General features: G+C 39.2%; 1 protein-coding gene across 1 annotated transcript in view; it reads right to left on the bottom strand.

The window, feature by feature from the left end:
• SLC1A1 (solute carrier family 1 member 1) overlaps positions 1 to 27,198 on the bottom strand; it is a 266,144-nt gene that overhangs the window by 51,121 nt on the left and 187,825 nt on the right. Inside the window, exons 6-7 of the mRNA XM_053702546.1 lie at positions 4,002 to 4,044; positions 1,271 to 1,372 (exon numbers count right to left, since the gene is read on the bottom strand). Of these exons, the coding sequence (XP_053558521.1) occupies positions 1,271 to 1,372; positions 4,002 to 4,044 (145 nt within the window). The remainder of the gene's footprint in view (positions 1 to 1,270; positions 1,373 to 4,001; positions 4,045 to 27,198) is intronic.

The following is a 27,198-nucleotide window of genomic DNA, read 5'->3' as shown; positions in this document are numbered from 1 at the left end:
CAAGCAGTTTTCCTGACGTTAATTGTCTATGATTTATACTGCATATTAATCAGTCATTTACAATAGTAAAGTATTAGTTTTAAAGGGCCAGTAACCCCACCAAATAATGCTATATAATTCTGCACACAGTGCAGAATTATATAACATTAGCCTAGCGCTAATGTATTGCAAAGATATTTACCTATGAAAATCTATTTTTCAAAATGCTGCTCCTGGCTCTACTGAGCAGGTTTGTTTTTTTACCTAAGCGTATCGGGCACGCTGTCTAGTCACAGCACGCCCGATCGCGCCATTAAACTGAATGTAGCTACCATACCTGAGCGGGAGCGACCTCCGTTTAGTTTAATCACGCGATCGGGCGTGCTGTGACTAGACAGCGTGCCCAATGCGCTTAGGTAAAAAAAATACCCACTCAGTAGAGCCACGAGTGGCGTTTTGAAAAATAGATTTTCGTAGGTAAATATCTTTGCAATACTCTGCTTTAGAAACCTGGCGCTAGACTAATGTTATATAGTTCTGCCCTGTGTGCAGAGTTATATAGCATTATTTGGTGGGGTAACTGGCCCTTTAATCCCACACTACTCCCTCTCTCCATATCATGCACATGGTGGAAAAAAGTGTTCAAAAAAGGTCTCTTTTCTTAAACTGACATGTTCCTATTGACCCTGTTCCTGGATATGTATAAATATAAAGATATTTAGGGCTGGAAATTTCTTCTAGTCCACAGAAATTGAAGTGGACATTTTTATTTTGTTTAGCTTTTTACTATATGTATTAATGAATGCAGTAATGCATTGTATTGAATGGACTCATAACTTTTTATCTTGACTGTCAAAATATAGTCACAAGAAAAATAAAATAAAATCATTAATTGACATTTCAGGAAACAAACTTTCAATAAAATCATATAAAAATCACTGTGTGTGCTAGAATCCTGCTCCCAAATAGCTGACTACACAAGAAATGTTGATATCACATCAATTTTGTTTTACACTAAAACTACACAACACAACACTACACACACACAACTCTACACATACACTACACAACACTACAGGCACACAGACACACACACACACACTACACTACATACACACACACTACACAACATTAAACTCACACACACACACACACTACACAACACTACACACACTACACAAAACTACACACACACAAGCATACACACAAACACACACACTAAACAACAAAACATACGCACACACTCTAAACAACACTATATAGAAAAACAAGTATAACAGCAACACTCTACCTCTTGATCCGTCAATGTCAAATTTAAGGTGTAATTTCTTTCTATGGTGCTGTTCTTGTCAGGTTCCTTTGAAGGTTTTAGTTCTTCACGCTTGGTTTTGTACTGCAGGAAAATATGCATGCTTACACAATTGCCAAGGCAGACATACCTTCATACTTATCAGCAGATTAACAATGCTTCAAAGAAAACATTTTATTGAAGACTATTCATCTTTCAATTTTATTTTGCTGGCATTTTATCCAAAATGTTTCTTTTATAATTCAGATTTACTTCTATTAAAGGGACAGTCTACTCCAGAATTTGTATTGATTAAAAAAAAATAGATAATAAATGTATTACCTATTCCCCAGTTTTGCATAACCAACATGGTTATATTAATACACTTTACCTTATGTGATTACCTTGTATGTAAGCCTCTGTAGACTGCTCCCCTTATTTCAGTTATTTTGACAGACTTGCATCTTAGCCAATCAGTGCCCTCTCGTAAGTAACTCCTAAGGCGTGAGCACAATGTAATCTATATGGCACACATGAACTAATGCCCTCTAGCTGTGAAAAACTGTCAAATGCATTTGGATGAGAGGCGGCCTTCAAGGGCTTAGAAATTAGCATATGAGCCTACCTAGGTTTAGCTTTCAACTAAGAATAACAAAAGAACAAAGCAAATTTGATGATAAATGTGAGTTGGAAAGTTTAAAACTGCATGCCCTATCTGAATCATAAAAGATTCATTTTGACTAGACTGTCCCTTTAACAAATTTGCTTTATTCTCTTTGAATACTTTTTTTGGGCCTTTTTTGAAGGAGTAGCAATGTCCTACTGTGAGCTAGTAGAACACATTAAGTGAGCCATTAACAAGAGGAAAATATGTGCAGCCACCAATCAGCAGCTAGCTTCCAGTAGTGCATTGGTGCTCCTGAGCCTACCTAGGTATGCTTTTCAACAAAAGATACCAAGGGAATGAAGCAAATTATACAATAGACTGTAAACACCTGAATATTGCCCTCCAGTTTTTTGACATGTGCCTATGTATCTTCCTAATTTCTACACTTTTTGGCCAGTTGGTAAGATTTTATTAGTTGAGATTATTACGTGTTGCAGGCCTAAAATCCACTGTTATAAAGAGGTCATAAGATATTAAATAAAATATAGATATTTAGATGCCTGCAAAATAATATATATATATACATACACTCTATGGCCAAAACTATTTGAAAAACTGACCATCACACCTATATGATCTTGTTCGACAGCCAACACTCTTCTGGGAAGGCTATCCACAAGATTTTGGAGTGTGTCTGTGAAAATTTGTGCCCATTCAACCAAACGAGCATTTATGAGGTCAGACACTGATGTTGGAAAAGAAGATCTGGTTTACAATAGGAGTTCCAATTCATCCCAAAAGGTGTACTATGGTGTTGAGGTCCGAGCCACTCAAATTCCTCCACACCAAAATCGCCTAAAATGTCTTTGAATCCTGTAGCATTAAGATTACCCTTCACTGGAACTAAGGGGCATAGACCAAACCCTGAAAAACAGCCCCAGACCATTAGCTTTCCTCCACCAATTTTAAAAGTAGGCACTATGCATTCCAGGATGTAGTGTTCTATCGGCATCTGATGTACCCAGATTCTTCCTTCAGACTGCCAGATGATTCATCACTCCAGAGGACACGTTTCCACTGCTTCAAAGTAAAATGATGGCTTGCTTTACGCCACTACAGCTAACACTTTGCACATGTTGATGAACTCAGGGATTAGTAGGGGTACCCACATACTTTTGGCCATATAGTGTAGGTATGTATATATATATATATATATATATATATATATATATATATATAGATAGATAGATAGATAGACAGATAGATAGAAAGAAAAGGCATCTATTTTTGTACAAAATACTAAAGAAAAAGAACATTTTATATGAGCACTCACTTATGAAATCATCGTATACAAGTAGGAACCCCAAACACAAGTGCAATCCCCATAAAACTTAAAGGGACACTGAACCCAAATTTTTTCTTTCATGATTCAGATAGAGCATGCAATTTTAAGCCACTTTCTAATTTATTCCTATTATCAATTTTTCTTCGTTCTCTTGCTATCTTTATTTTAAAAAGAAGACATCTAAGCTTTTTTTTTATTCAGAACTCTGGACAGCACTTTTTTATTGGAGGATGAGTTTATCCACCAATCAGCAAGAACAACCCAGGTTGATCACCAAAAATGGGCCGGCATCTAAACTTACTTTCTTGCATTCCAAATAAAGATACCAAGAGAATGAAGAAAATGTGATAATAGGAGTAAATTAGAAAGTTGCTTAAAATATCATGCTCTATCTGAATCAGGAAAGAAAAAAATTGGGTACAGTGTCCCTTTAACTTTTAATCATTCTTAAAATATCCACAGGACTTAAAATTAACTAATATATAATAGGTACCCCTGAGTATGAGAATTGGCAAATTTACTTTCAATCATATATCCATTAATCAATCCATCTGAGAGCAGTGTATAATCAATAGTGCCTCGTTGTTCCATTACACAAGTATCACATATATAAGCATTGAGCACCCCCCCACCCAATTATGGAACTGATATATTAACTGCGAAAGTGATAACAGTACGGTGGGTTGATAACAGTATGGTGGGTTAATACTAGTATTAACTATTGTTTAAATTGTACCCTACTCATATATACCTATGTAGTTTTATAACCTGCAATCATTTACCTGTTGGAAGCAGGCCTGGACCAGGTTTTCTGGAAACATATTTCTAAGAAGCAAAAACAGTAAGTTGTAAAACATTGTTATTGTTTTGCAGTAAAATCAGAAAATGAAATGCAATGTGTTAAGGGAATATTTGGTTATTGGATTTCCCAGTGACTATGGCCACACAAATACTAAATACACTACTGCACCATATGTATTATTTATAAAAAGAATATGTGTTGCATGTCTTATAATCCTTTAGAAAAACCTAGCAACTGATTTACCTATAAAAGCTTTAATGATGGTTTTCATTAGATAGGTTTTTTTCTCTAAGATTGAAATCGACCCTTTTAATAGACGTTTCTTTATCCAGCACTTAACCAACCACGTAAACAAGTTATAAGTTCTAAGAAACAGTAGAGTACAGTCTAGGACACGTTTCTTGAAATACAGAAAATGAGTAAATAAAATATTGGTAATAATGTGAATGTATTAGCGCTTTAATTGATATTTTGAATAAAACTAAAATCCATTTAATTTTAATTGTCATTCTTAAGAGATCTTGGGTCCAATTTATCAAGCTCCGTATGGAGCTTGATGCCACTGTTTCCGCACGAGCCTTCAGGCTCCCCGGAAACAGAAGTTATGAAGCAGCGGTCCTATGACCGCTGCTCCTTAACTCGTCCGCCACCTCTGAGATGGCGGACAGCAATCAGCCTGATCGAATACGATTGGGTTGATTGATACCCCCTGCTAGCGGCCGATTGGCTGCGAATCTGCAGGGGGCGGCACTGCACAAGCAGTTCACAAGAACTGCTGGTGCAATGATAAATGCCAACAGTGTATGTTGTCGGCATTTATCGATGTGCGGCGGACATGGTACACTACATTGTATCATGTCCGCTCGCACATTAATAAATAGGCCCCCTTGAATTGAAAATCCTTGCATTGTGTTTCCTATATTAACCTTACATTCTTGTTAAAAACTTATTATTTAAAGGGGCACCTTGCAATTTTAATATAAAATGTCTAGTTATGCACAGAAAAACAACTTTGCTATATTTTATATATATAAACTATATATAACTATATTTTAGTTATACCATTATTTTTTTTGTAATGTAATTTAGCTCTAAAATTGTGTATTTTATAATTCTCAGACTTGCAAAAGCAAACTTTAGACTGTTCAAGGCTAACCCTGCTACATACATTTACCTTATTGGCTTTAAAGGTCCACTTAAGTCAAAATTAAACTTTTATGATTCATAGAGCACATTTAAAAAAAAAAAAAAATTCCAATTCACATCCATTATCTAAATATGCACAATCTTTTCATATACACACTTTCTCAGGCACCAGTTCCTACTCAAGGGCGGAACTACTATTGGTGCAGTTGCACCAAGGTGCAAGTGCTGGGGGGGGGGGGCATAGCAGCCAGTGTATACATAGGTATGTGCAGAATGTGTACACTCCTAATGCAGGAGAGCTTTTTATTAGTGCAGGTTGCAGGTCTGTCAGTGCATTCATCCATCCCCCAAATCATTATGCAAAGCAGCTTGTAAATCATTGTTATTACTTACTACTGAGTTACCTTTGGGGGGGCCCAACAAAAATGTTTGCACCAGGGCCCTCTATTGGGTAGGTCCGCTACTGCTCCTACTGAACATGTGCAATATTTACAGAAAAAAACTTAAATTATGCTTACCTGATAATTTTCTTTTCTTGAGATGGAAAGAGTCCATAGCTGCATTCATTACTTTTGGGAAAACAATACCCAAGCTATAGAGGACACTGAATGCAAAAATGGGAGGGTACAATAGGCGGCCCATTCTGAGGGCACCAGGCCTGAAAAAACCACAACCCAATCAAACCCCGCTTCTTCAGAGCCGGGCAAAAAAACTAGAAGGAGAAGGCCCCAAGGACACTGACCCGCAGATAGTCCGAAGGCCTAACTAGAGACCGCAAAGCAGACTCACTGAGCCAACACTCTTCCAAGAGAACCGTCGCCCAGCAGTCGGTCCCCACACAACCCTAACTAGTACAGTACCAAAATCCCCAAAAGGGAGAGGACAAGGGTGAAGCAAAGGGATACCCAATAGGTACAGCAAAATCCAATAACGGAAAGCCCCCTTCAAAAGAAGGTCAAGTCCACAGAGACCCGAATGGATCCCGAGAACAAGGGGAGACGATGCCCAACCCACAAGGAGCAACCAGGCATCACCAAGGAGAAGAAAAATCTCCCAAATATCGTGCAACAGCATCGAAAAGACAGCTGAAGGCAAACTCCTCAAAACATCAGAATTTAGAGACTGAGCAAACAGAAAAATTACAAGTAGCAAACTCAGAAGAGTCCAGTAACACGCTGCCATCTGTAGGAAGAGATGGAGAAAACACTCCCCGTAAGGAAAAACCGGCCAAACAAACTAGCAGATTGCCCAACCTCCAAGGCAGAGGACACACTCCAGGCAATCCAGGCCGCCAGACCTACTCACAGATCTCAAAGGGGAAAAGGCACAGAACCTCTAACAAAAAGGTCCACTGGCACCCCCAAGACCCGAGGATTAACAATAGATCTCAGATCCTACACCTAGCCGGACCAGCCCAAGCAACAGCAGATATGAAAGCAAGGGAACAGAAAGGAACCCCAAGACCGGCCCCCAAAAGGGCGGATATATGGCCACAGCCACTTCAACCTAAAGACAATCGATCAGGCGTTAGACCCAAAGAGATCTAGCAAAGCCACCCGACTAAGTCTCAATGCGGAGCCAACAACTCCCCAGATGGAAAGGAACAACTCAAAGAGCAGCCCAATCCCTGAACCAGATAAAACATCTGTTCCAAGCTCCCGAACACAGGAGAGGCCCCTAAAAAAGGAACCACACCTCTGTAAGGAGGACAATGAGCCCCCTGAAGAGGAGAGCGTCGATAAACACCTGACCATAAGACAGGAAGTCGTAGGAAGAACCAAGAGGACACAAGGCCACATCACTGACGAACACGGAAAGAACCCCTTAAAACACCATTGTGCTAGCACACATACCAGGCGCAAAAGTGACAGCTAAGCAATAGCAAACCTTCCGTTTGCTAGGCAGGAAAGCCCACCATCAGTTCACATTAGTTGGCTGTCCCAAGGGAACCGTATCGTCCGGCACAAGACAAGCCCCAAGGAGCCCCGGCTCTCAGTAAATATGACCAAGTTGTAAACAGAACAGCCAGAACAAGGGCTAAGCCCAAGTACCCCGGAGACTGGAAACCCCAGGACAGTCCTAGGATCATAAGGTCCAGTAACATCCCATAGCGGGATCCACAAAGAAAAAACCCAGAGTAAAACCCTCAACAGCCAGGAGATCAGGACAAGAAGCCCCCCCAAAATCTTCCAGGAACATAAATCCCTAGTCTGATTTAAAAAAACAGACCTCCCAGGGAAAAATCCAGAATAACCCGAATAACAAGAGCAAGAAGCCCTTGCACGTCCCGACCCAAAGGGAAGAGACCACCCCTTGCAGGAGCTCAACACTCCAAAGAGCCATGGCCATAAAAGGACACTAGTGCTAACAGACATCCAAACAACATTAACATAATTGTGCATGAAAAGCGTGGCTAATCCCCCTTAAGGGACACAAGGCGCTGCTCATTTTATCAACCTCAAAAGGAGGAAGGCTGAGTAGACCTCGCTGGGGATCGAACTAGCAACCCTCGGTTTGCTACAGTACAGAGTAGCCACAGAGCATTAGTATGCTGAGCTAGCTGTCCAGTTAGCCACAAGCTCCATACACAAGGGGAACAGTGAGGACAAGTCACCCGAACAGAGCAACATCAAGCCTCCACATCACCTCAGATTCAAAATCAGAGGACAGTAAAACATGGGCTTGGATGCCACCTGGACGGCAATACCCGAACCCTATGAGTGGAAAACCACTAGGACCTCTTCTATCCCAAGAAGGAGATGCAGAGCCCAAAAAGACCTCACTGTCTAATGTCCCAAAAAGGAATAACTAACTCCCGAAGGGATCCAAGTCCCCTGAAGTTGACCCATCCACAAGGAGAAACGGACAAAGTCAAAGAAGGTCTCAATGAAGAAGAGAGCCACTAAAGGAACAAGTCTAAAAAGGACAATTTCCTAAAGACACACCACCCCGACCGGCGGAAAAGAGGTGCTACACCCCCTTATTTTCCCACCATGTGGGAAGGAATACTCTAGGTTTCCGAGGGTATCGGAAGCAACAGAGAGTGACGCAGCAAAATTCACTGACCCAGATGAATAGCCAGAGAGATGGCTGTTTAGGACTGAAACAATTCCGAGAGCCTTACGGACCCGCAAGTCCTCTTGAGAATGTTTAGCTGAAACTTGTAAAACAAATAACAAGAAATATAAATAATGTTGAAAGCACTCGGCACCCCAACCTGACCAGCAAGGTATAATAGGCGCTGCGTGTTTGAATAAGCTGCGAGACAGAAGATCTGAACCCAAGCAGGACCAGCCTGCAACCAGGGTCATAAATGCCAAGCTGGCTAAATCCGCCCTCAGAGAGGGAGGAAGAAAAAACAGACAAACATGGGATTAACGTGTCCCAAACAACTTCCGTAGAAGCAAACAGCGAGTATCGATCCCAGAGTAAGTTCCCGCAGGAAAAATAGTATGAAAAATAAAAATAAAATTGATCCTAGATAAAATAAAATGACAGGCAACCCGAGGGTTAACGCCCAAGAAGAACAGAAAGATCCCCAGGAACAGCCTAACGGAAATCCTGTTCTTCCAACAAAACTGGGAAGGATCTCGATAACAAGACTTAAAGGAGATTACTTCATCCCCCATGTCTAACGAGGTGAGCCATTCGAAGGAGGAGACTGATGATTCCCATAACCGAGAAGGGTAGGGTCCCCAAACAGCTCAAAAACATGTCTGAGTAGAACACAAAGGCGAGCCAGTCTGTAACGAAAGGCACAACACTCAGGAACAGTTACACCCACAGGGAACTGCACATGCCCTCCTGTGGCCGAGAGACCTGGGGCAATCGGGCACAAACACAATCGCAAATAAACATCTGGACTTTGTAGAAGCGCAAGTGCCAAAAGCATGTAAAAGCGAAAACATGCCACAACCTCCGGGGGGAACAATCCACCCTCTGAGGAGGAAAAAACATAACCTGGGTTACCCGCATGTGTAGTAGTAAAGAGCGGTAGGGAACTCGCCTCCCGGAGGACAGGGCCCACCGAGGCGGATGTCTCAGCAGTCCTTTGAATCCCGAGTCTGAGGAACAAGGCGCTCTAGAACAGCCTAAAGAACATAACTGACTGACCTGAGACAATGGGGCCAATTTGCATTTGTCACAGGACGAAGAATCTGAATCAGAAAGTTGAACAATCTCAACATTAGTATCCTCCATGACTGGATAAAGGATACCAAAAATGGACTAAATATAAAATAATTTAAATGGCACCTGACACCCAAAATTGCTAGGGCACTCAACCCCTCCTATGAACCAGACACCAGTGGACTAGATTTCTCTGTCGCCACACAGTCAGGAATGTGGAAATGGGAGACCAGAACGTAAACACGCCGGGTCACAAGGTGAACCGTACAGTCCAAAAAAAAGCGCGCCTGACCATCAGGTCACGTCACTTTGAAAGGCCGTTATGTTCCAAGAGCCACAAGCCCAGGCAACACTACACATAAGCAGATTGAATCACATAACAAACATGATTAAAACCCCGCTGATTGTTGAAGAGACTAATATAAACTAGCTCTAAATAGGGTGGCGGGCTATAATAAGTGTATTAGGACAATGATAAATGAGTGTATAAGCTCTAAACATCAACACAAAAACATCTACCAACACATATACACACACATATATGTGAAAAATTAATTATATATGTATATACATATATATATATATATATGTACACAAACACAAGTATACACACACCAATGTGCATGCACACTATACACACACACAAAAACAGTTATATGTGAGTACCAGTAGTAGTATTGTTAACACCCAACATTCTAGGTAGAATAGACATATACATATAATATTCCAATGCTATATATGGACAAACCCATTTACAAGCAACAAAGTCCAATAAGATCTGTGTAGTTCAACCAAGGATAGGTGAAGACAATTGTTGTTTTAATCTGATGGCGATGATACAGTATTGCTGCACTCTCCTCACATGTAGATGTCAAAGAATCTGGAAGATGAAAGAAACAAGAGAGGCGCCTGTGTGTACCAGTAGATAACCTAATCAGGGTACTCACATTTGCAAAGAGCACTCAGACAGTGCTATTGGAAACAGGCTGGATGTTTGACAGCAACCCAGCTCACTGATTTCAGAAATAAAATGACATCAAATCTGGAAAAGATAAGACAAAACAGGGCGCCTGTGTGTACCAGTAATAAACCAAAAAGATATCAGTGTAGATTCTCATTCAGTATACTCACATTGGTGAAGAGCACTCAGACAGTGCTATTAGGCACAAGCTGGAAATATAGCAACAAACCAGCTTACTGATATGATGGTAACACAGGCACTGGAACACAGGGACACAGGAACACAGGTACTCCAAATTATCCTGAACATGTAAAAGGTGTGGGTAGCACACTTTTAAGTTTAATATGTAAATGTGTATTTCATTTTGAACAGGTGCTACCTAGAAAAAATCAATATGAACAATAACAAAAAGGAAGTAGATACTCCAAAATAAGGAGTTTCTAAAAGTCTAGTAATAGCCAGCACAACTGTACAGAAATGAAAACAAGGAGAAACACAATATACCAAAAATACAAAACACACTTTATTATACTAAAATCACACTCATACAAGGGATCCCTATATTCACACACAAATCAGGCCGGCTAAAGAAAGTCTGGTGCACCGAGGTAATGAATACGATGAAATGAACTGATCCACTGTGAAATGTTATTCATTAGTAATCCAAATTTAAATGAGTCTAGTAGTCAAGCAGTAGTATGATGATCAAATTACAAATCCCAAGGTGCCACAAAGCCAGGCAAGCCAGGCATCATCCCCACACAGGAAAATACAACAAACACGTAAGCATGGAAAGGAGGAGCCGTGTACCTACGCGTATTAACAGGTGTGACCACCGTAGAAGCGTCCTTCAGCGAAAAAAAGTCAACAAGCTTTTACCTGTATCTTTTACGCGAACACTCCTCCTACCTTCACTGCTACCAGAACGTGTTGTCTTCCGGGATGATCCTGGACATGGGGGGATCCCATGTAGTAGACAAGTTGCAAAGCACCGACGAATCAAGTCGCTTGTTTCACTCCTTCATTTGATGCAGCATGGAGCTTCTTCCGGGTGCTCGAAAATGATCATTTGGTTATCTACTGGTACACACAGGTGCCTCTCTTGTTTCTTTCATCTTCCAGATGATTAAACCCCCACCCCCCTGTTCGATAAATCCCCTCAGGAGATATTAACCCTTGATTCCAAGATACTAAAGGAGTCCCACTGAGACCCTGTATTTTTCATTGTGAGTTCGCAGGAACAAATGAGTTACAGTACAATCATGAAGAAGTAAAATGAAACGATCTTACCGGAATCTACGCCATGGAATAGGAACATGGCCCTTCAAGTGTGACGGATAGTAGCCACGCCTCCGCCATGGACTTGAGAGAAGAAAAAAGGCAGCGAAGCGAAGTTCGACAACGCCGAATGCTTGTGGAGTTGTTAAAATGAGTCTGGATGGTTTCGCAGAAAGACTCTTCCTGCATCTTCGGACTCTAACTTTCATCCAAGCCCTCACTGAGAGACTAACATGATTACTTAAAACTACCCTCCAAAAGAGACGAAAACAAACTTCTGACACTTCTCTGCCCAGCTCCTGGGACGAAAGGCAAAGAATGACTGGGGGATGAGGGAAGTGGGAGGAGTATTTAATCCTTTGGCTGGGGTGTCTTTGCCTCTTCCTGGTGGCCAGGTTCTTATTTCCCAAAAGTAATGAATGCAGCCGTGGACTATTTCCATTTATGAAGAAAAAGTATATGCATTTTGTGATTGGCTGATGGCTGCCACATGATGCAGTGTGAAGGAAAATAAAACTAACTTTGAAATTTGTCAGAAAAAAATCTACTACTCGTGAAATTCAGACTAAGGGGCCGAATTATCGATGCCCTTGTTTCCGCGCGAGCCTTCAGGCTCCAAGCTCCATAACTGGTCCGCTGCCTCTGAGGCTGCGATCTGCAATCCGAACGATCCTATACGATCGGGCTGATTGACACCCCTGCTTGAACTGCTTGTGCAATGTTACGCTGTTGGCATTCAGCGATGTCTGTTGGACATGATACGCTACAGCGTATCATGCTGGACAGACATTGATAAATTGGCCCCTAAGTGATTTTGCATTGTCTATTTATTATTAATTTACTGATTATGCTATTCTGCTGTGTTTAGTGGTTCTTTAACAGCTAACAACTGCAAAACAACTTTATACCAACATGACCATGGCTAACCTTGTTGTCTGCAGACTGAAGCCAAGATTCGCTCCTCCAGATAAGGCAAATGGAGGGAGGAGTTTGGCTATAGAACAACAAATGCAGCAGACAAGATGTTTATTTGTTTTAAAAACATTAAGACTTGGCTGATCTGTTATTCTATAGCAAGGCAAAAAAATATCTTGTAATTACAAGGTATTTACTGCCCCTTTAAAACAGTAGTGTTCAACAGGGTTCAAAGGCACCTTCCCAGGTGATTCCAAAATGTTCTTCATATTACAGACACCCTCTCCTAAGGATTTTTGTGGCAAATGTTACATGGGAGAAACTGCCAGAGAGATGCCAAGTACAGGGTGGAAATAATATAATATGGAAGGGGCAATCGGGTGATATGACAGAGAGAGTAAGAGTAGAGGGAGAGGAAAAAACAAGAAGAAGGAAGAGAATACAGAGGGAATATATAACAATGAAAACAGGCAGAGTCCAATAAAGAATGACAAATGCACTATATATATATATATTCACTGACTATGTCTTGTTCATAAGTGTTTTCTGTATACATTTCTCAATTAACAAAACCCTATTGTAAAACTATTAGCATGTAAGAATCTGCAAGATGAGGTTTAAAAGATGCCCCCATACTCCGGAAATAAAACTAAATGGCCTAGATTACAAGTGGAGCTCTACTAATAGCACAGGGTGCACTATCCATAATGTGATGCTGTGCTAAGAATAGTGCACAATCTGGTATTACAAGTGAATGGTAAAAAAAACATTTAGTAGAGAATCTCAGCACCTCCGACATTTTTTTAATGCGCCCTATACTTTCAAAGGATAGTGCCTGATGTGCTATCATAGACATAGTTCATATTACAAGTGGCTCTGGTTGTGCTTGAGCATACTAGCACTGAAACATGTAGCGGTTGGAGACCATAGTGTTAGGGCTGGAATAAATACATAACAAAACACATGCAAGAACCAAGTGATGTAACCAAAGAATGCCATTTGTTACAACATGTTTTATCTGTTTGGATGATATGAAATGTTCTTTTTGGTGATGTTGCCTGTTGACATTCTTTTCTGTAATACAGTTCATCAACTTGTAAGTTCAGCAATAATGCTATATTGATTTAGTTAATGAATACCTTTGGGTGGTGACATAATATCTATAGCAAAGTGGAGGCAAAATTTATGATCATACGAACCTTGATTTCCAAGTAAAGGCAATTTAACATTGACTACAACTTTTTTAGCATAAACATTACATTGTTGAGATTATTAAATTCAGTACCACACTTACTAGAACATAAAGGCTATCAACTGATTACCACAAACATAAAGAAACAAAAACAGGTCCAATTGCAATAAGTATCAAGATTGGAAAATAGACTAAAAACAAACACCCATTAGTGCCATAAAAGATAGCAAAGCCAACAGAACTAAAAAGCATTTGGCTAGATTACGAGTCTTGCGTTAGCCATAAAAAGCAGCGTTGAGCGGTTCCAACGCTGCTTTTTAACACCCGCTGGTATTACGAGTCTTGAAATGACAGGCTCACCGCTCACTTTTTTGTCCAGAGTCGAAAATACAGCAAATCCGCTTACGTCAATTGCGTATCCTATTTTTTCAATGGGATTTGCCTAACGCCGGTATTTACGAGTCTTCCTCAAAGTGAGCGGTACAGCCTCTCCTGTCAAGACTGGTACCGCATTTAAAAGTCAGTAGTTAAGAGTTTTATGGGCTAACGCAGTAGCATAAAACTCTTAACTAAAGTGCTAAAATGTACACTAACACCCATAAACTACCTATTAACCCCTAAACCAAGGCCCCCCCACATCGCAAACACTAAAAATTTTAACCCCTAATCTGCCGAACCGGACATCGCCGCCACTATAAAAAATATATTAACCCCTAAACCGCCGCACTCCCGCATCGCAAACACTAGTTAAATTTTATTAATCCCTAATCTGCCATCCCTAACATCGCCGACGCCTACCTACATTTATTAACCCCTAATCTGCCGCCCCCAACGTCGCCGCAACTATATTAAATGTATTAACCCCTAAATCTAAGTCTTACCCTAACACCCCCTAACTTAAATATAATTTAAATAAAACTAAATAAAATTACTACAATTACCTAAATAATTCCTATTTAAAACTAAATACCTATAAAATAAACCATAAGATAGCTACAATATAACTAATAGTTACATTGTATCTAGCTTAGGGTTTATTTTTATTTTACAGGCAACTTTGTATTTATTTTAACTAGGTACAATAGTTATTAAATAGTTATTAACTATTAAATAGCTACCTAGTTAAAATAAAGTCAAATTTACCTGTAAAATAAATCCTAACCTAAGTTACAATTACACCTTACACTACACTATAATTAAATTAATTACCTAAACTAAATACAATTAAATACAATTAAATACAATTATCTAAAGTACGGAAAAAAAAAACACTAAATTACAGAAAATAATAAAATAATTACAAGTTTTTTAAACTAATTACACCTAGTCTAATCCCCCTAATAAAATAAAAAAGCCCCCCAAAATAATAAAAAGCCCTACCCTATACTAAATTACGAATAGCCCTTAAAAGGGCCTTTTGCGGGGCATTGCCCCAAAGAAATCAGCTCTTTTACCTGTAAAAAAAAGTACAATACCCCCCCCAACATTAAAACCCACCACCCACACACCCAACCCTACTCTAAAACCCACCCAATCCCCCCTTAATAAAACCTAACACTAACCCCTTGAAGATCACCCTACCTTGAGAAGTCTTTACCCAACCGTGCCGAAGTCCTCAACGAAGCCTCCAGACGGGCAGAAGTCTTCATCCAAGCCGGGAAAAGAGGTCCTCCAGACGGGCAGAAGTCTTCATTCAGGCGGCATCTTCTATCTTCATCCATCCGGCGCGGAGCAGCTCCATCTTCAAGACATCCGACGCGAAGCATCCTCTTCAAACGAAGTCCAACTGAAGAATTAAGGTTCCTTTAAATGATGTCATCCAAGATGGCGTCCCTTGCATTCCGATTGGCTGATAGAATTCTATCAGCCAATCGGAATTAAGGTAGAAAAAAATCCTATTGGATGATGCAATCAGCCAATAGGATTGCAGTTCAATCCTATTGGTTGATCCAATCAGCCAATAGGATTGAGCTGGCATTCTATTGGCTGATTGGATCAGCCAATAGAATGCAAGCTCAATCCTATTGGCTGATTGCATCAGCCAATAGGATTTTTTTCTACCTTAATTCCGATTGGCTGATAGAATTCTATCAGCCAATCGGAATTCAAAGGACGCCATCTTGGATGACGTCATTTAAATGAACCTTCATTCTTCAGTTGGACTTCGTTTGAAGAGGATGCTCCGCGTCGGATATCTTGAAGATGGAGCCGCTTCGTGCCGGATGGATGAAGATAGAAGATGCCGCCTGGATGAAGACTTCTGCCCGTCTGGAGGACCTCTTCTTCCCGGCTTGGATGAAGACTTCTGCCCGTCTGGAGGACCACTTCGCCCGGCTTCGTTGAGGACTTCGGCCCAGTTGGGTGAAGACTTCTCAAGGTAGGGTGATCTTTAAGGGGCTAGTGTTAGGTTTTATTAAGGGGGGATTAGGTGGGTTTTAGAGTAGGGTTGGGTGTGTGGGTGGTGGGTTTTAATGTTGGGGGGGTATTGTACTTTTTTTTACAGGTAAAAGAGCTGATTACTTTGGGGCAATGCCCCGCAAAAGGCCCTTTTAAGGGCTATTTGTAATTTAGTATAGGGTAGGGCTTTTTATTATTTTGGGGGGTTCTTTATTTTATTAGGGGGATTAGATTAGGTGTAATTAGTTTAAAAAACTTAAATAGGAATAATTTAGTTAATTGTAGTTATTTTATTTAGATTTATTTAAATTATATTTAAGTTAGGGGGTGTTAGGGTTAGGGTTAGACTTAGGTTTAGGGGTTAAGAACTTTATTATAGTGGTGGCGACGTTGGGGGCGGCAGATTAGGGGTTAATAAGTGTAGGTAGGTGGTGGCGACATTGGGGGTGGCAGGTTAGGGGTTAATAAATATAATGTAGGTGTCGGCGATGTTAGGGGCAGCAGATTAGGGGTAAATAAGTGTAAGATTAGGGGTGTTTAGATTCGGGGTTCATGTTAGGGTGTTAGGTGTAGACATAAAAGTTTTTTCCCCATAGGAATCAATGGGGCTGCCTTAAGAGCTGAAAGCTGCTTTTTTGCAGGTGTTAGGTTTTTTTCAGCCGGCTCTTCCCCATTGATACCTATGGGGAAATCGTGCACGAGCACGTTTTGCCAGCTCACTGCTACCATAAGCAGCGCTGGAATTGAGGTGAGATGTGGAGCAAAATTTTGCTCTCTGCTCACTTTTCTGCGGCTAACGCCGGGTTTGTAAAAACCCGTAATACCAGTGTTGTCTGTAGGTGAGCGGTGAGAGAAAACTGCTCATTAGCACCGCACCCCTTTGAACGCAAAACTCATAATCTAGGTGATTGAGTGCTTACTAACTGCATGCTTCTGATTTCTGTTCATTTATAACAATTTGTTTAGACTGTTTAGTAATTAATATTATTATTATTATTAATAATAATAATAGCAATAATAATAATAATATCAATAATAATAGTAATAATAATATTAGTAACGATAATAATAATAATAAAATAATAATAATATCAATAATAATAATAGCAATGATAATAATAATATCAATAATAATAGTAATAATAATAATAGTAATGATAATAATAATAATAAAATAATAATAATAAATCTATCATCAATATTAATGAAATGTAATTATCCTGCAGCACTGCAACAATTGGCATACTCAAAGGTATAGGCTCAGTGACAGTGATTATTTATTTTAGTTAGTTGATGATATATAAAAAAAATACAAGGCTGACCAGCTTTCATCATTATACAATTACTGACAACACTGATTTTTAAAAGAGTAAAAGAGACTTCAGACAAGGTTTCCCTTTAAAGAAAAAAATATCCATGTAAAAAAAGACCCTTATATTGGATTAATTGTCTGAAAAAAAATCAGGTAGATGGTTGTAAAATTATGGAATGGGAATGGCTGAAATCACTCAGAAACTGATCTGAGCTCACATGAGAATAGAAACAGCCTTTTCTGATGCAGCCTTGTTGCCTTTTGATAATTAATTAAAGCCATTGCAGTTATTAATGGTTACAATTTAAAGATGATGTTCCAATGAATCAGAAAGGTTATCTGAAGAAGTATCTGATCACGTTTAGAAAAGTAGCCAATAATTCTAAAATTACTATGTTACCCGATGAATAAACATAAGCTTGAAGTCTTTGATTATTTGAGGTTAGATATGTATATTTTTGGTAATAAAAACCTGTGAATCATTTCTATCCAGGACTATTCCTAGAAACATTACTCAGTTTGATGGATTCCAAATATATCAAAACTGATTTGCCAACCAAAACTCCAAATCACTATGGAAGTGTGACAGACTGCCAGGTCTGCATCCATTGCCTGTGTAAAGGGGCACCGAGATCCTCTGGAAAATGTTCTTTAATAGAGGCAAGAGGCAGAGCCACTCACTGGATGGGGATGTTTTCCATATTTTAACATTCTTTTCTTTTTAGGATAATAAAAATGTTGTAGTAAACTCCATGTTCTGCTTCTACACAGAAACAGGACAAACCAATGTAACAACATCTAACATAAGAACAACTTAAACTATTTGTCTATTTCCTGATTACTGAGGTGCCTTGGAAAGGAAGAATACTTGGACAGGAGAGATGATAAAGTATACCTTGTACCTCTGACAAATTATATTTGTGAGTCTAAAAGACTTAAAAGTTATGTTCCTTTAAAAGGATAGAAAGGTCAAAAAAGAAATGTGCAAGAGTGCATTTCAATTTAAAATATAAGCATATTTGCATTATACTTTCATTAGCAAAAATGCTTTTAGTAAAAGTTACTACTGATTTTCAGAGGCATATGCACATATCCTGTGAGGGCCAGTGCACCAGTATTTAAACACTACACCTTCTCAGAGAGTCAACAGTGGCTTGTATGACAAACATTCTGTCTTCAGATGTAATTGACACCACTACCATCTCTCTCAGGAGGTGTGGTGTCTGAATACTGGTGCACATGCCCTGTCCTCACAGGATACGTGTGTATGCCGCAGAAAAGCAGTAATACCTTTTACTACAAGCATTTTTGCTGATGAAAGTACAGGGCAAAAATGCTTATATTTCAAATTGAAATGCACCCATGCACATTTCATTTTTGACTTTTCTATCCCTTTAAATAGCCCAAACCTGACTACTACATGAACAGGTTGGTTAGGATAAACTTGAACACCAGTTTTCCTTTGGTTTCAATTAAGGATCTTTCTTGAATGAGCCCTTCAAACTAGATTACAAACCTCTTCAGATACATAGATGCTGGAAAAAGTAAAAAGAAAGGTAACAAAATAAATTCCACAATTAATACTAATGACTTATTTCCTAAAGATGAACAGAGTTCTTGCTAATAAAAGCTTCAAGGGAAGGACCTAATACAGCGTCCTCTCATACAAATTTTTGAAAAAATCTACTGACCAGAACTTAATCCACAAGGCTCTATAAGCCTGGACAAAGAATAATGAGGATGCAGCCATACACAAAATAACAAAATACCCATAGCCATTATAAGAAAAGCACAGGGTTGGATATAACAGTTAGGTAAAGAAGGAAAAGCCCAAGAATACCCGGCTTGCAGGTGAGAAATTTAAAGAATAGGATGGATATCCCTGCTGACAAATATAGAGTGCATGGAGAACAGGATTCTTAAAGAGAGATTGAACTCTGAATTTTCTGTCATCCATATGCATGTAAAAATGCTTTCAATTTATATTGTGTACATCCTTATAATACTTATTGTTTAAAATATCCTTTCTGCTAATGCTCATTGGCTAAAAGATACTTCGTAACAATGAGCCTTAGCAGGAATTACCTATCAAACGATGAGCATTAGCAGATAGTACACAACTGATACAGCTGTATCATTTTGAGTGTAAAGTTAAAGTGAATGTCAATTTCGATGCTAAACTGCCCGGTTTTAAAATTAGATTAAAAACAGTGGCACTTTAATTAAAATTTAGCCCTGATTGATACAGTGGGTAGTTACAAAGAAGCTATCTGTTTAACATATCTGTATAAATTTTACTAAATTGCAGGTGTTAAACAAGTATGGTTATCAGCAGAAATATGCTGGAATTATTTAGGAGAATGTTAAAAACATAATATTATATGCTTACATTTAATATACCGTATAGAATTAAAATGAAGGTAAATCATTAATATTAATTGCATGCAAGAAAACTTTGCAGTGTATATAGTTTGCAGTGAACTATAGTTCTTCTAGCTGTAAGTGTTTAATGAAAACAAAACATGACTACAGATTAATGTACATTGTACTAAAAAAAAGAGTAATATTTTAAAAGTAAAGACTCTTTAAAGTGAATGTCAATTTTGATGCTAAAGTGCCCGGTTTTAAAAAATTTGATTAAAAACAGGGGCACTTTAATTCATCAAAATTTACATTTCACTCCTGTTGTGAAAAAAAACAACTTACCTTTTAAACTTGACAGCCGATCCAGCTTCCTCCACCCGTCGCGAAGCCTCTTCCTGGGTCTAAAATGAGGAATCTGGCTTCCTCCAATCACGGCGTTGAATCAGACACTGATTCCCCCGGGGGAAGCCGTGATTGGAGGACGTCAGAAATGGCTTGCAACGACCGGAGGAAGCAGGAGATGCTGTCAAGTTTAAAAGGTAAGTTTTTTTCACAACAGGAGTGAAATGTAAATTTTGATGAATTTGTGTCTCTGATGTGACATCCATTATATCTCTTACTTTAACTTAAAGGGATACTAAAACCACATTTTTTCTTTAATGATTCAGATAGAGCATGCAATTTTAAGAAACTTTCTATTTTACTCCTACTATCAATTTTTCTTCGTTCTCTTGCTATCTTTATTTAAAAAGCACTGTATTTCCTTTGTAAGTGCTCATTGCTAAATTGTTGCTTCAATATATGTCACATATATCTTCAGCAAACTCCAAATTATTTAAAAAACCTAATTGAGAAATAGATTTGACATATAAAAGGTTGCTGTATTTAATCTTTCTACTAACAAGGTAGGTGCTTAGAGGGATATGGCTGCACCTCACTGAAGAGGCCCACCGAAGGCCTGAAACAATCATCTGGGGTGGCCATGTTTTGAGAACATTATTGTGCGCTGGTATTACAAAGTGGAGCGCTAATATCGCTTTCACGCAAGCGATATTGAGCGCTCCACTTGTAATATAATCCAATATCATTTAAAAAAATATTATTAGGTTCTCAAACATTTTTGTCATTTAAACCAATATGAAACTTATTATTTAAAGGGATATAAAAAAAACCAAAACGTTCTTTTGTGATTCAGACAGAGCTCTGTCAGAATTTAAAAGAAAAACAAACTTACATGCTCTGTGAACTTGTTTGGACTTAGACTGCATGGAGGCTCGTCCCCAATAAAAACACATTCATGTTTGCGCCATCTCGTTTAAGAGTCTCTTAGAAAGATACTAAGCAGCAAGGAAGTGGGGTTGAAATTTAAAATGTTAAAGAAGTGAAAAACAGAATTTATGCTTACCTGATAAATTACTTTCTCCAACGGTGTGTCCGGTCCACGGCGTCATCCTTACTTGTGGGATATTCTCTTCCCCAACAGGAAATGGCAAAGAGTCCCAGCAAAGCTGGTCACATGATCCCTCCTAGGCTCCGCCCACCCCAGTCATTCGACCGACGGACAGGAGGAAATATATATAGGAGAAACCATATGATACCGTGGTGACTGTAGTTAGAGAAAATAATTCATCAGACCTGATTAAAAAACCAGGGCGGGCCGTGGACCGGACACACCGTTGGAGAAAGTAATTTATCAGGTAAGCATAAATTCAGTTTTCTCCAACATTGGTGTGTCCGGTCCACGGCGTCATCCTTACTTGTGGGAACCAATACCAAAGCTTTAGGACACGGATGAAGGGAGGGAGCAAATCAGGTCACCTAAATGGAAGGCACCACGGCTTGCAAAACCTTTCTCCCAAAAATAGCCTCCGAAGAAGCAAAAGTATCAAATTTGTAAAATTTGGCAAAAGTGTGCAGTGACGACCAAGTCGCTGCCTTACATATCTGGTCAACAGAAGCCTCGTTCTTGAATGCCCATGTGGAAGCCACAGCCTTAGTGGAGTGAGCTGTGATTCTTTCAGGAGGCTGCCGTCCGGCAGTCTCATAAGCCAATCGGATAATGCTTTTAAGCCAAAAGGAAAGAGAGGTAGAAGTCGCTTTTTGACCTCTCCTTTTACCAGAATAAACAACAAACAAGGAAGATGTTTGTCTGAAATCTTTAGTAGCCTCTAAATAGAATTTTAGAGCACGGACTACATCCAAATTGTGTAACAAACGTTCCTTCTTTGAAACTGGATTCGGACACAAAGAAGGTACAACTATCTCCTGGTTAATATTTTTGTTAGAAACAACTTTAGGAAGAAAACCAGGCTTAGTACGCAAAACCACCTTATCTGCATGGAACACTAGATAAGGAGGAGAAAACTGCAGAGCAGATAACTCTGAAACTCTTCTGGCAGAAGAGATTGCAACCAAAAACAAAACTTTCCAAGATAGTAACTTAATATCTACGGAATGTAAGGGTTCAAACGGAACCCCTTGAAGAACTGAAAGAACTAGATTTAAACTCCAGGGAGGAGTCAAAGGTCTGTAAACAGGCTTGATCCTAACCAGAGCCTGAACAAATGCTTGAACATCTGGCATAGCTGCCAGTCGTTTGTGTAGTAAGACAGATAAAGCAGAAATCTGTCCCTTTAGAGAACTTGCAGATAATCCTTTCTCCAAACCTTCTTGTAGAAAGGATAGAATCTTAGGAATCTTTATCTTGTTCCATGGCAATCCTTTGGATTCACACCAACAGATATATTTTTTCCATATTTTATGGTAAATTTTTCTAGTTACAGGCTTCTAGCCTGAATCAGAGTATCTATTACAGAATCTGAAAACCCACGCTTTGATAAAATCAAGCGTTCAATCTCCAAGCCGTCAGCTGGAGGGAAACCAGATTCGGATGTTCGAATGGACCTTGAACAAGAAGGTCCTGTCTCAAAGGTAGCTTCCATGGTGGAGCCGATGACATATTCACCAGGTCTGCGTACCAAGTCCTGCTTGGCCACGCAGGAGTTATCAAGATCACCGAAGCCCTCTCCTGATTGATCCTGGCTACCAGCCTGGGAATGAGAGGAAACGGTGGGAATACATAAGCTAGGTTGAAGGTCCAAGGTGCTACTAGTGCATCTACTAGAGTCGCCTTGGGATCCCTGGATCTGGACCCGTAGCAAGGAACCTTGAAGTTCTGACGAGACGCCATCAGATCCATGTCTGGAATGCCCCATAATTGAGTTATTTGGGCAAAGATTTCCGGATGGAGTTCCCACTCCCCCGGATGGAATGTCTGACGACTCAGAAAATCCGCTTCCCAATTTTCCACTCCTGGGATGTGGATCGCAGACAAGTGGCAGGAGTGATCCTCCGCCCATTGAATTATTTTGGTCACTTCTTCCATCGCCAGGGAACTCCTTGTTCCCCCCTGATGATTGATATATGCAACAGTCGTCATGTTGTCTGATTGAAACCTTATGAATTTGGCCTTTGCTAGATGAGGCCAAGCTTTGAGAGCATTGAATATCGCTCTCAGTTCCAGAATGTTTATCGGGAGAAGAGATTCTTCCCGAGACCATAGACCCTGAGCTTTCAGGGGTTCCCAGACCGCGCCCCAGCCCACCACGGTCGTGACAATGACCCACTCTGGTCTGCGGAAGCTCATTCCCTGTGACAGATTGTCCAGGGTCAGCCACCAACGGAGTGAATCTCTGGTCTTTTGATCTACTTGAATCGTCGGAGACAAGTCTGTATAATCCCCATTCCACTGTCTGAGCATGCACAGTTGTAATGGTCTTAGATGAATTCGTGCAAAAGGAACTATATCCATTGTTGCAACCATCAATCCTATTACTTCCATGCACTGCGCTATGGAAGGACGAAGAACAGAATGAAGTACTTGACAAGAGCTTAGAATAAAACTACATTTAAACACCAAAAAAACTCTTAACCATCTCCTTTGAGATGTTGCCTGTACCATTTCCTGTTGGGGAAGAGAATATCCCACAAGTAAGGATGACGCCGTGGACCGGACACACCAATGTTGGAGAAATATATATATAATTTTAAGTGTTAACATAGAGACTCACAGTTACCATTTTGTGTACGGTTCACGCCCAAAAAACCCCAATCCTTTTCAAACGCCCATATAGTGATAGAAAAACACAGTCTGCCCAGCAACCTATTAGTGGCATTTACATGGGTTAGCTGTCATGTGGGCTATAATGGATTTGAAAGCGTTGATTGTACGATCTCCTGTAAAAACACGATTTTAAGAAGGCCTGTACTGTGTGTGACAATCATGCCAGTGTGAGAAATACAATTAGATATGAAATATAAAATCAAGCCATTTGTAGATGTAGGTATCCTGACATGAGTTTTCCATCTGATCCCCATAACCTTCCAAGGACTTATCAAGTGTCTAGAGGTGCCAAATTCGATAAGCAAAACTAGTTTTGAAGAGTAGTTGAAAAGTGAGCTGAAAAAGTATTGTGATCCCCAAGCAGTTTTCGGCTCAATGGTATAAATAAGGCTTTTTCTGAGCGACCAAAAACCAGGTTGTGAGTATGAGAAATAGCAGAAATATCGCTACTGTTATGGCACTGAATCAAAAAGTAGCCCTTTTGGGCTGAAAAAGAGCCAAAAACATGGCTACCGATAGATTTTGATCAAGGCCTTATTTTTTATGCAGAGCTCTTGCGATGCTGACAATGAATTTATTTTAAAAAAAGAATGTCCCTTTGACCAGTAATAACATCACTCACTATATATTGCACCTTATCTGCCTATGATATTGCTATCAGTAAATGTACAAAGACATAGATATCACTCCACAGACATCTGATAAGTTTAGTCAGGGCAGTGTTCATTTACTTTTATTTTCAAATTTACTTTGTTCTCTAGGTATACTTTATTGAAAGCCAACCTAGGTAGGGTCAGGGGCAACTATCCACAGTTAGACAGCTGGTGATTGGTGGATTCACACACAATCCCTCTTGTCATTAGCTCACTAGTGCTCAGCTAGTTCCCATTAATTCATTGCTGCTCTAGAGCTGACTTTTCAGCAAAGGATAACAAGAAAAAAAAGAAAATTTGATGTTAGAAATAAATTACAAAATCTCTCAAAATTGCAAACTCTATCTGAATAATCAAAGTTTAATTTTGACTTCCATGTCCCTTCAATGACTCATATGTCCTAAGTGATCAAACGTTCTACTGCTTAAAGGACAAGTAAATACAGTAGATTTGCATAATCAACAACTGTATGATAAAAAAATGATGCAATAGCACTTAGGGGCCGATTTATGTAGCTGCGAATGCAACTGTTTCTGTGCAAGCCTTCAGGCTTGCTGGAAACTAAACTTAAGAAGCAGCGGTCTTAAGACAGCTGCTGCTTAACTCATCTGCCAACTACCCCCTGCAAGCGGCCGTTTGACCGCAAATATGCAGGGGGCAGCATTACACAAGCATTTCACTAAAAATGCTGGTGCAATGATAAATGCCGACAGTGTATACTGACGCATTCATTGATGTGGGGCGGACATGATCCACTACAGTGGATCATGTCTGCCCACACATTGATAAATCGGCCCCTTAGTCTGAAGTCAAATGAGTAGAAGATATTTTTCTAACAAATTTTAAAGTTATGTCTATTTCCGCTCCCATGTATCATGTGACATCTATCAGCCAATCACAAATGCATATACATATACTCTGTGAATTCTTGCACATGCTCAGTAGGAGATGGTGACTCAATAAGTGTAAATATAAAAAGACTGCACATTTTGTTAATGGAAGTAAATTGGAAAGTTGTTTAAAATGCCATGCTCTATCTATATCATGAACGTTTAATTTTGACCTGAGTGTCCCTTTAATTAAATGTGAGAAATTCCAGCTCTTTCGTCTTGTATTAATATTTAATCTCACATTTTCCACAATAGTCAGAAGCCCATTTATAAAAACGTTTATCTTGTGGCAACATTGCAGCTCATAAAGATTTGTACGTGCTGCTCATCACAGCTGTGAGCTGCGAGTCACTCTGTATAATAATCAATGCCGCAGCATCTATCTCATAACTATTCGTATCTCAGCACATAGAACACGTTACATTGAGAAGGCTACCGGCATCACAAAAATGCCTTCAAATACTTAAAGAATCAAAACAAAAACCCCCTTTCAAAAACAGAACACGCTAATATGTGAAAAAAATAAAAGCTGATGAATGTTAAAGAGAAATAAACATTTTTTAAAATGAAGCAATCTCGTCCTCTTTGAAATAACGAGATCAGATGCTTCACAGGACAATAAAGTGTTTTGAGTTCTGCATGCTGGACCTAAATGAGTAAAACATGCTAATAGCAGGAACCTCCACTGGCAAAGCACTTGAAACGATAGAAGAAGATACACAATGAACTTCCAACATGATCTCATCTTTACAACAAGCCCCCTGAAACTTCATAAGCGCTTATGAATCTAGGCAAGTATGTATCCTATTCAATGTATCACCATTTACAGCTGGATTATTGACATCTTTCTTATATCTAATACTTAAAAACAAGGACCAGCTTTTGTAAATGTGTTTTAGAACAGGGTATGATTTTTTCAAGTCTGCACAGGTTGCTGCCATTGAGTGTCCAAGATTTAGGTCCCTTTATTGCCAACATTATTAATTATTATATACAGGTTAGTGATTTCCAATAAGCCTAACAACACCAAATTTGGATTTCTCTTCCTCTTTTTCATCATTTAAATATTTTATCTGGTTAACATTAGCTGATTGTTCCAAAGTCATTAGATTATGTTAATAACGTCTAATCAACATTCCACACTATTAATATTACATAGAAATCAGAAACACAGCTTTTGATGGGAGATACGAACCATAAGCCAAATGAGGCTGCACATATTTCCTAAATTACATTCATTGTAGATTACCCTTATGCATATCCAAGGCATTCTTGAAGTCTCCTACAATGTTTCTATTTACCACATCTACAATATGAGATCATGACCTTTGTTCCAGTGTTGCTCTTTTTCTGCAAAACTTTATTAAGCTCCTTAAAGTGAAAGTAAACTTAAAGGGACACTGAACCCAAATTTTTTTTTCGTGATTCAGATTGAGCATGACATTTTAAGCAACTTTCTAATTTACTCCTATTATCAAATTTTCTTCATTCTCTTGGTATCTTTATTTGAAATGCAAGAATGTAAGTTTAGATGCCGGCCCATTTTTGGTGAACAACCTGGGATGTCCTTGCTGATTGGTGGATATATTCATCCACCAGTAAAAAAGTGCTGCCTTTTTTCTCAAATAAAGATAGCAAGAGAACGAAGAAAAATTGATAATAGGAGTAAATTAGAAAGTTGCTTAAAATTGCATGCTCTATTTGAATCACGAAAGAAATAAAATTGGGTTCAGTGTCCCTTTAAAAGCCTCCACATTAATGCCATCCATTAATGTCCATTAGATTAGTCTAGTCGCTAAATTAAAAAAAAAATATATA

This window comes from Bombina bombina, chromosome 2, assembly GCF_027579735.1.
Source record: "Bombina bombina isolate aBomBom1 chromosome 2, aBomBom1.pri, whole genome shotgun sequence".
In the NCBI taxonomy this organism is placed as follows: Eukaryota; Metazoa; Chordata; class Amphibia; order Anura; family Bombinatoridae; genus Bombina; species Bombina bombina.
This window is presented reverse-complemented; position numbering and strand designations above follow the sequence as displayed.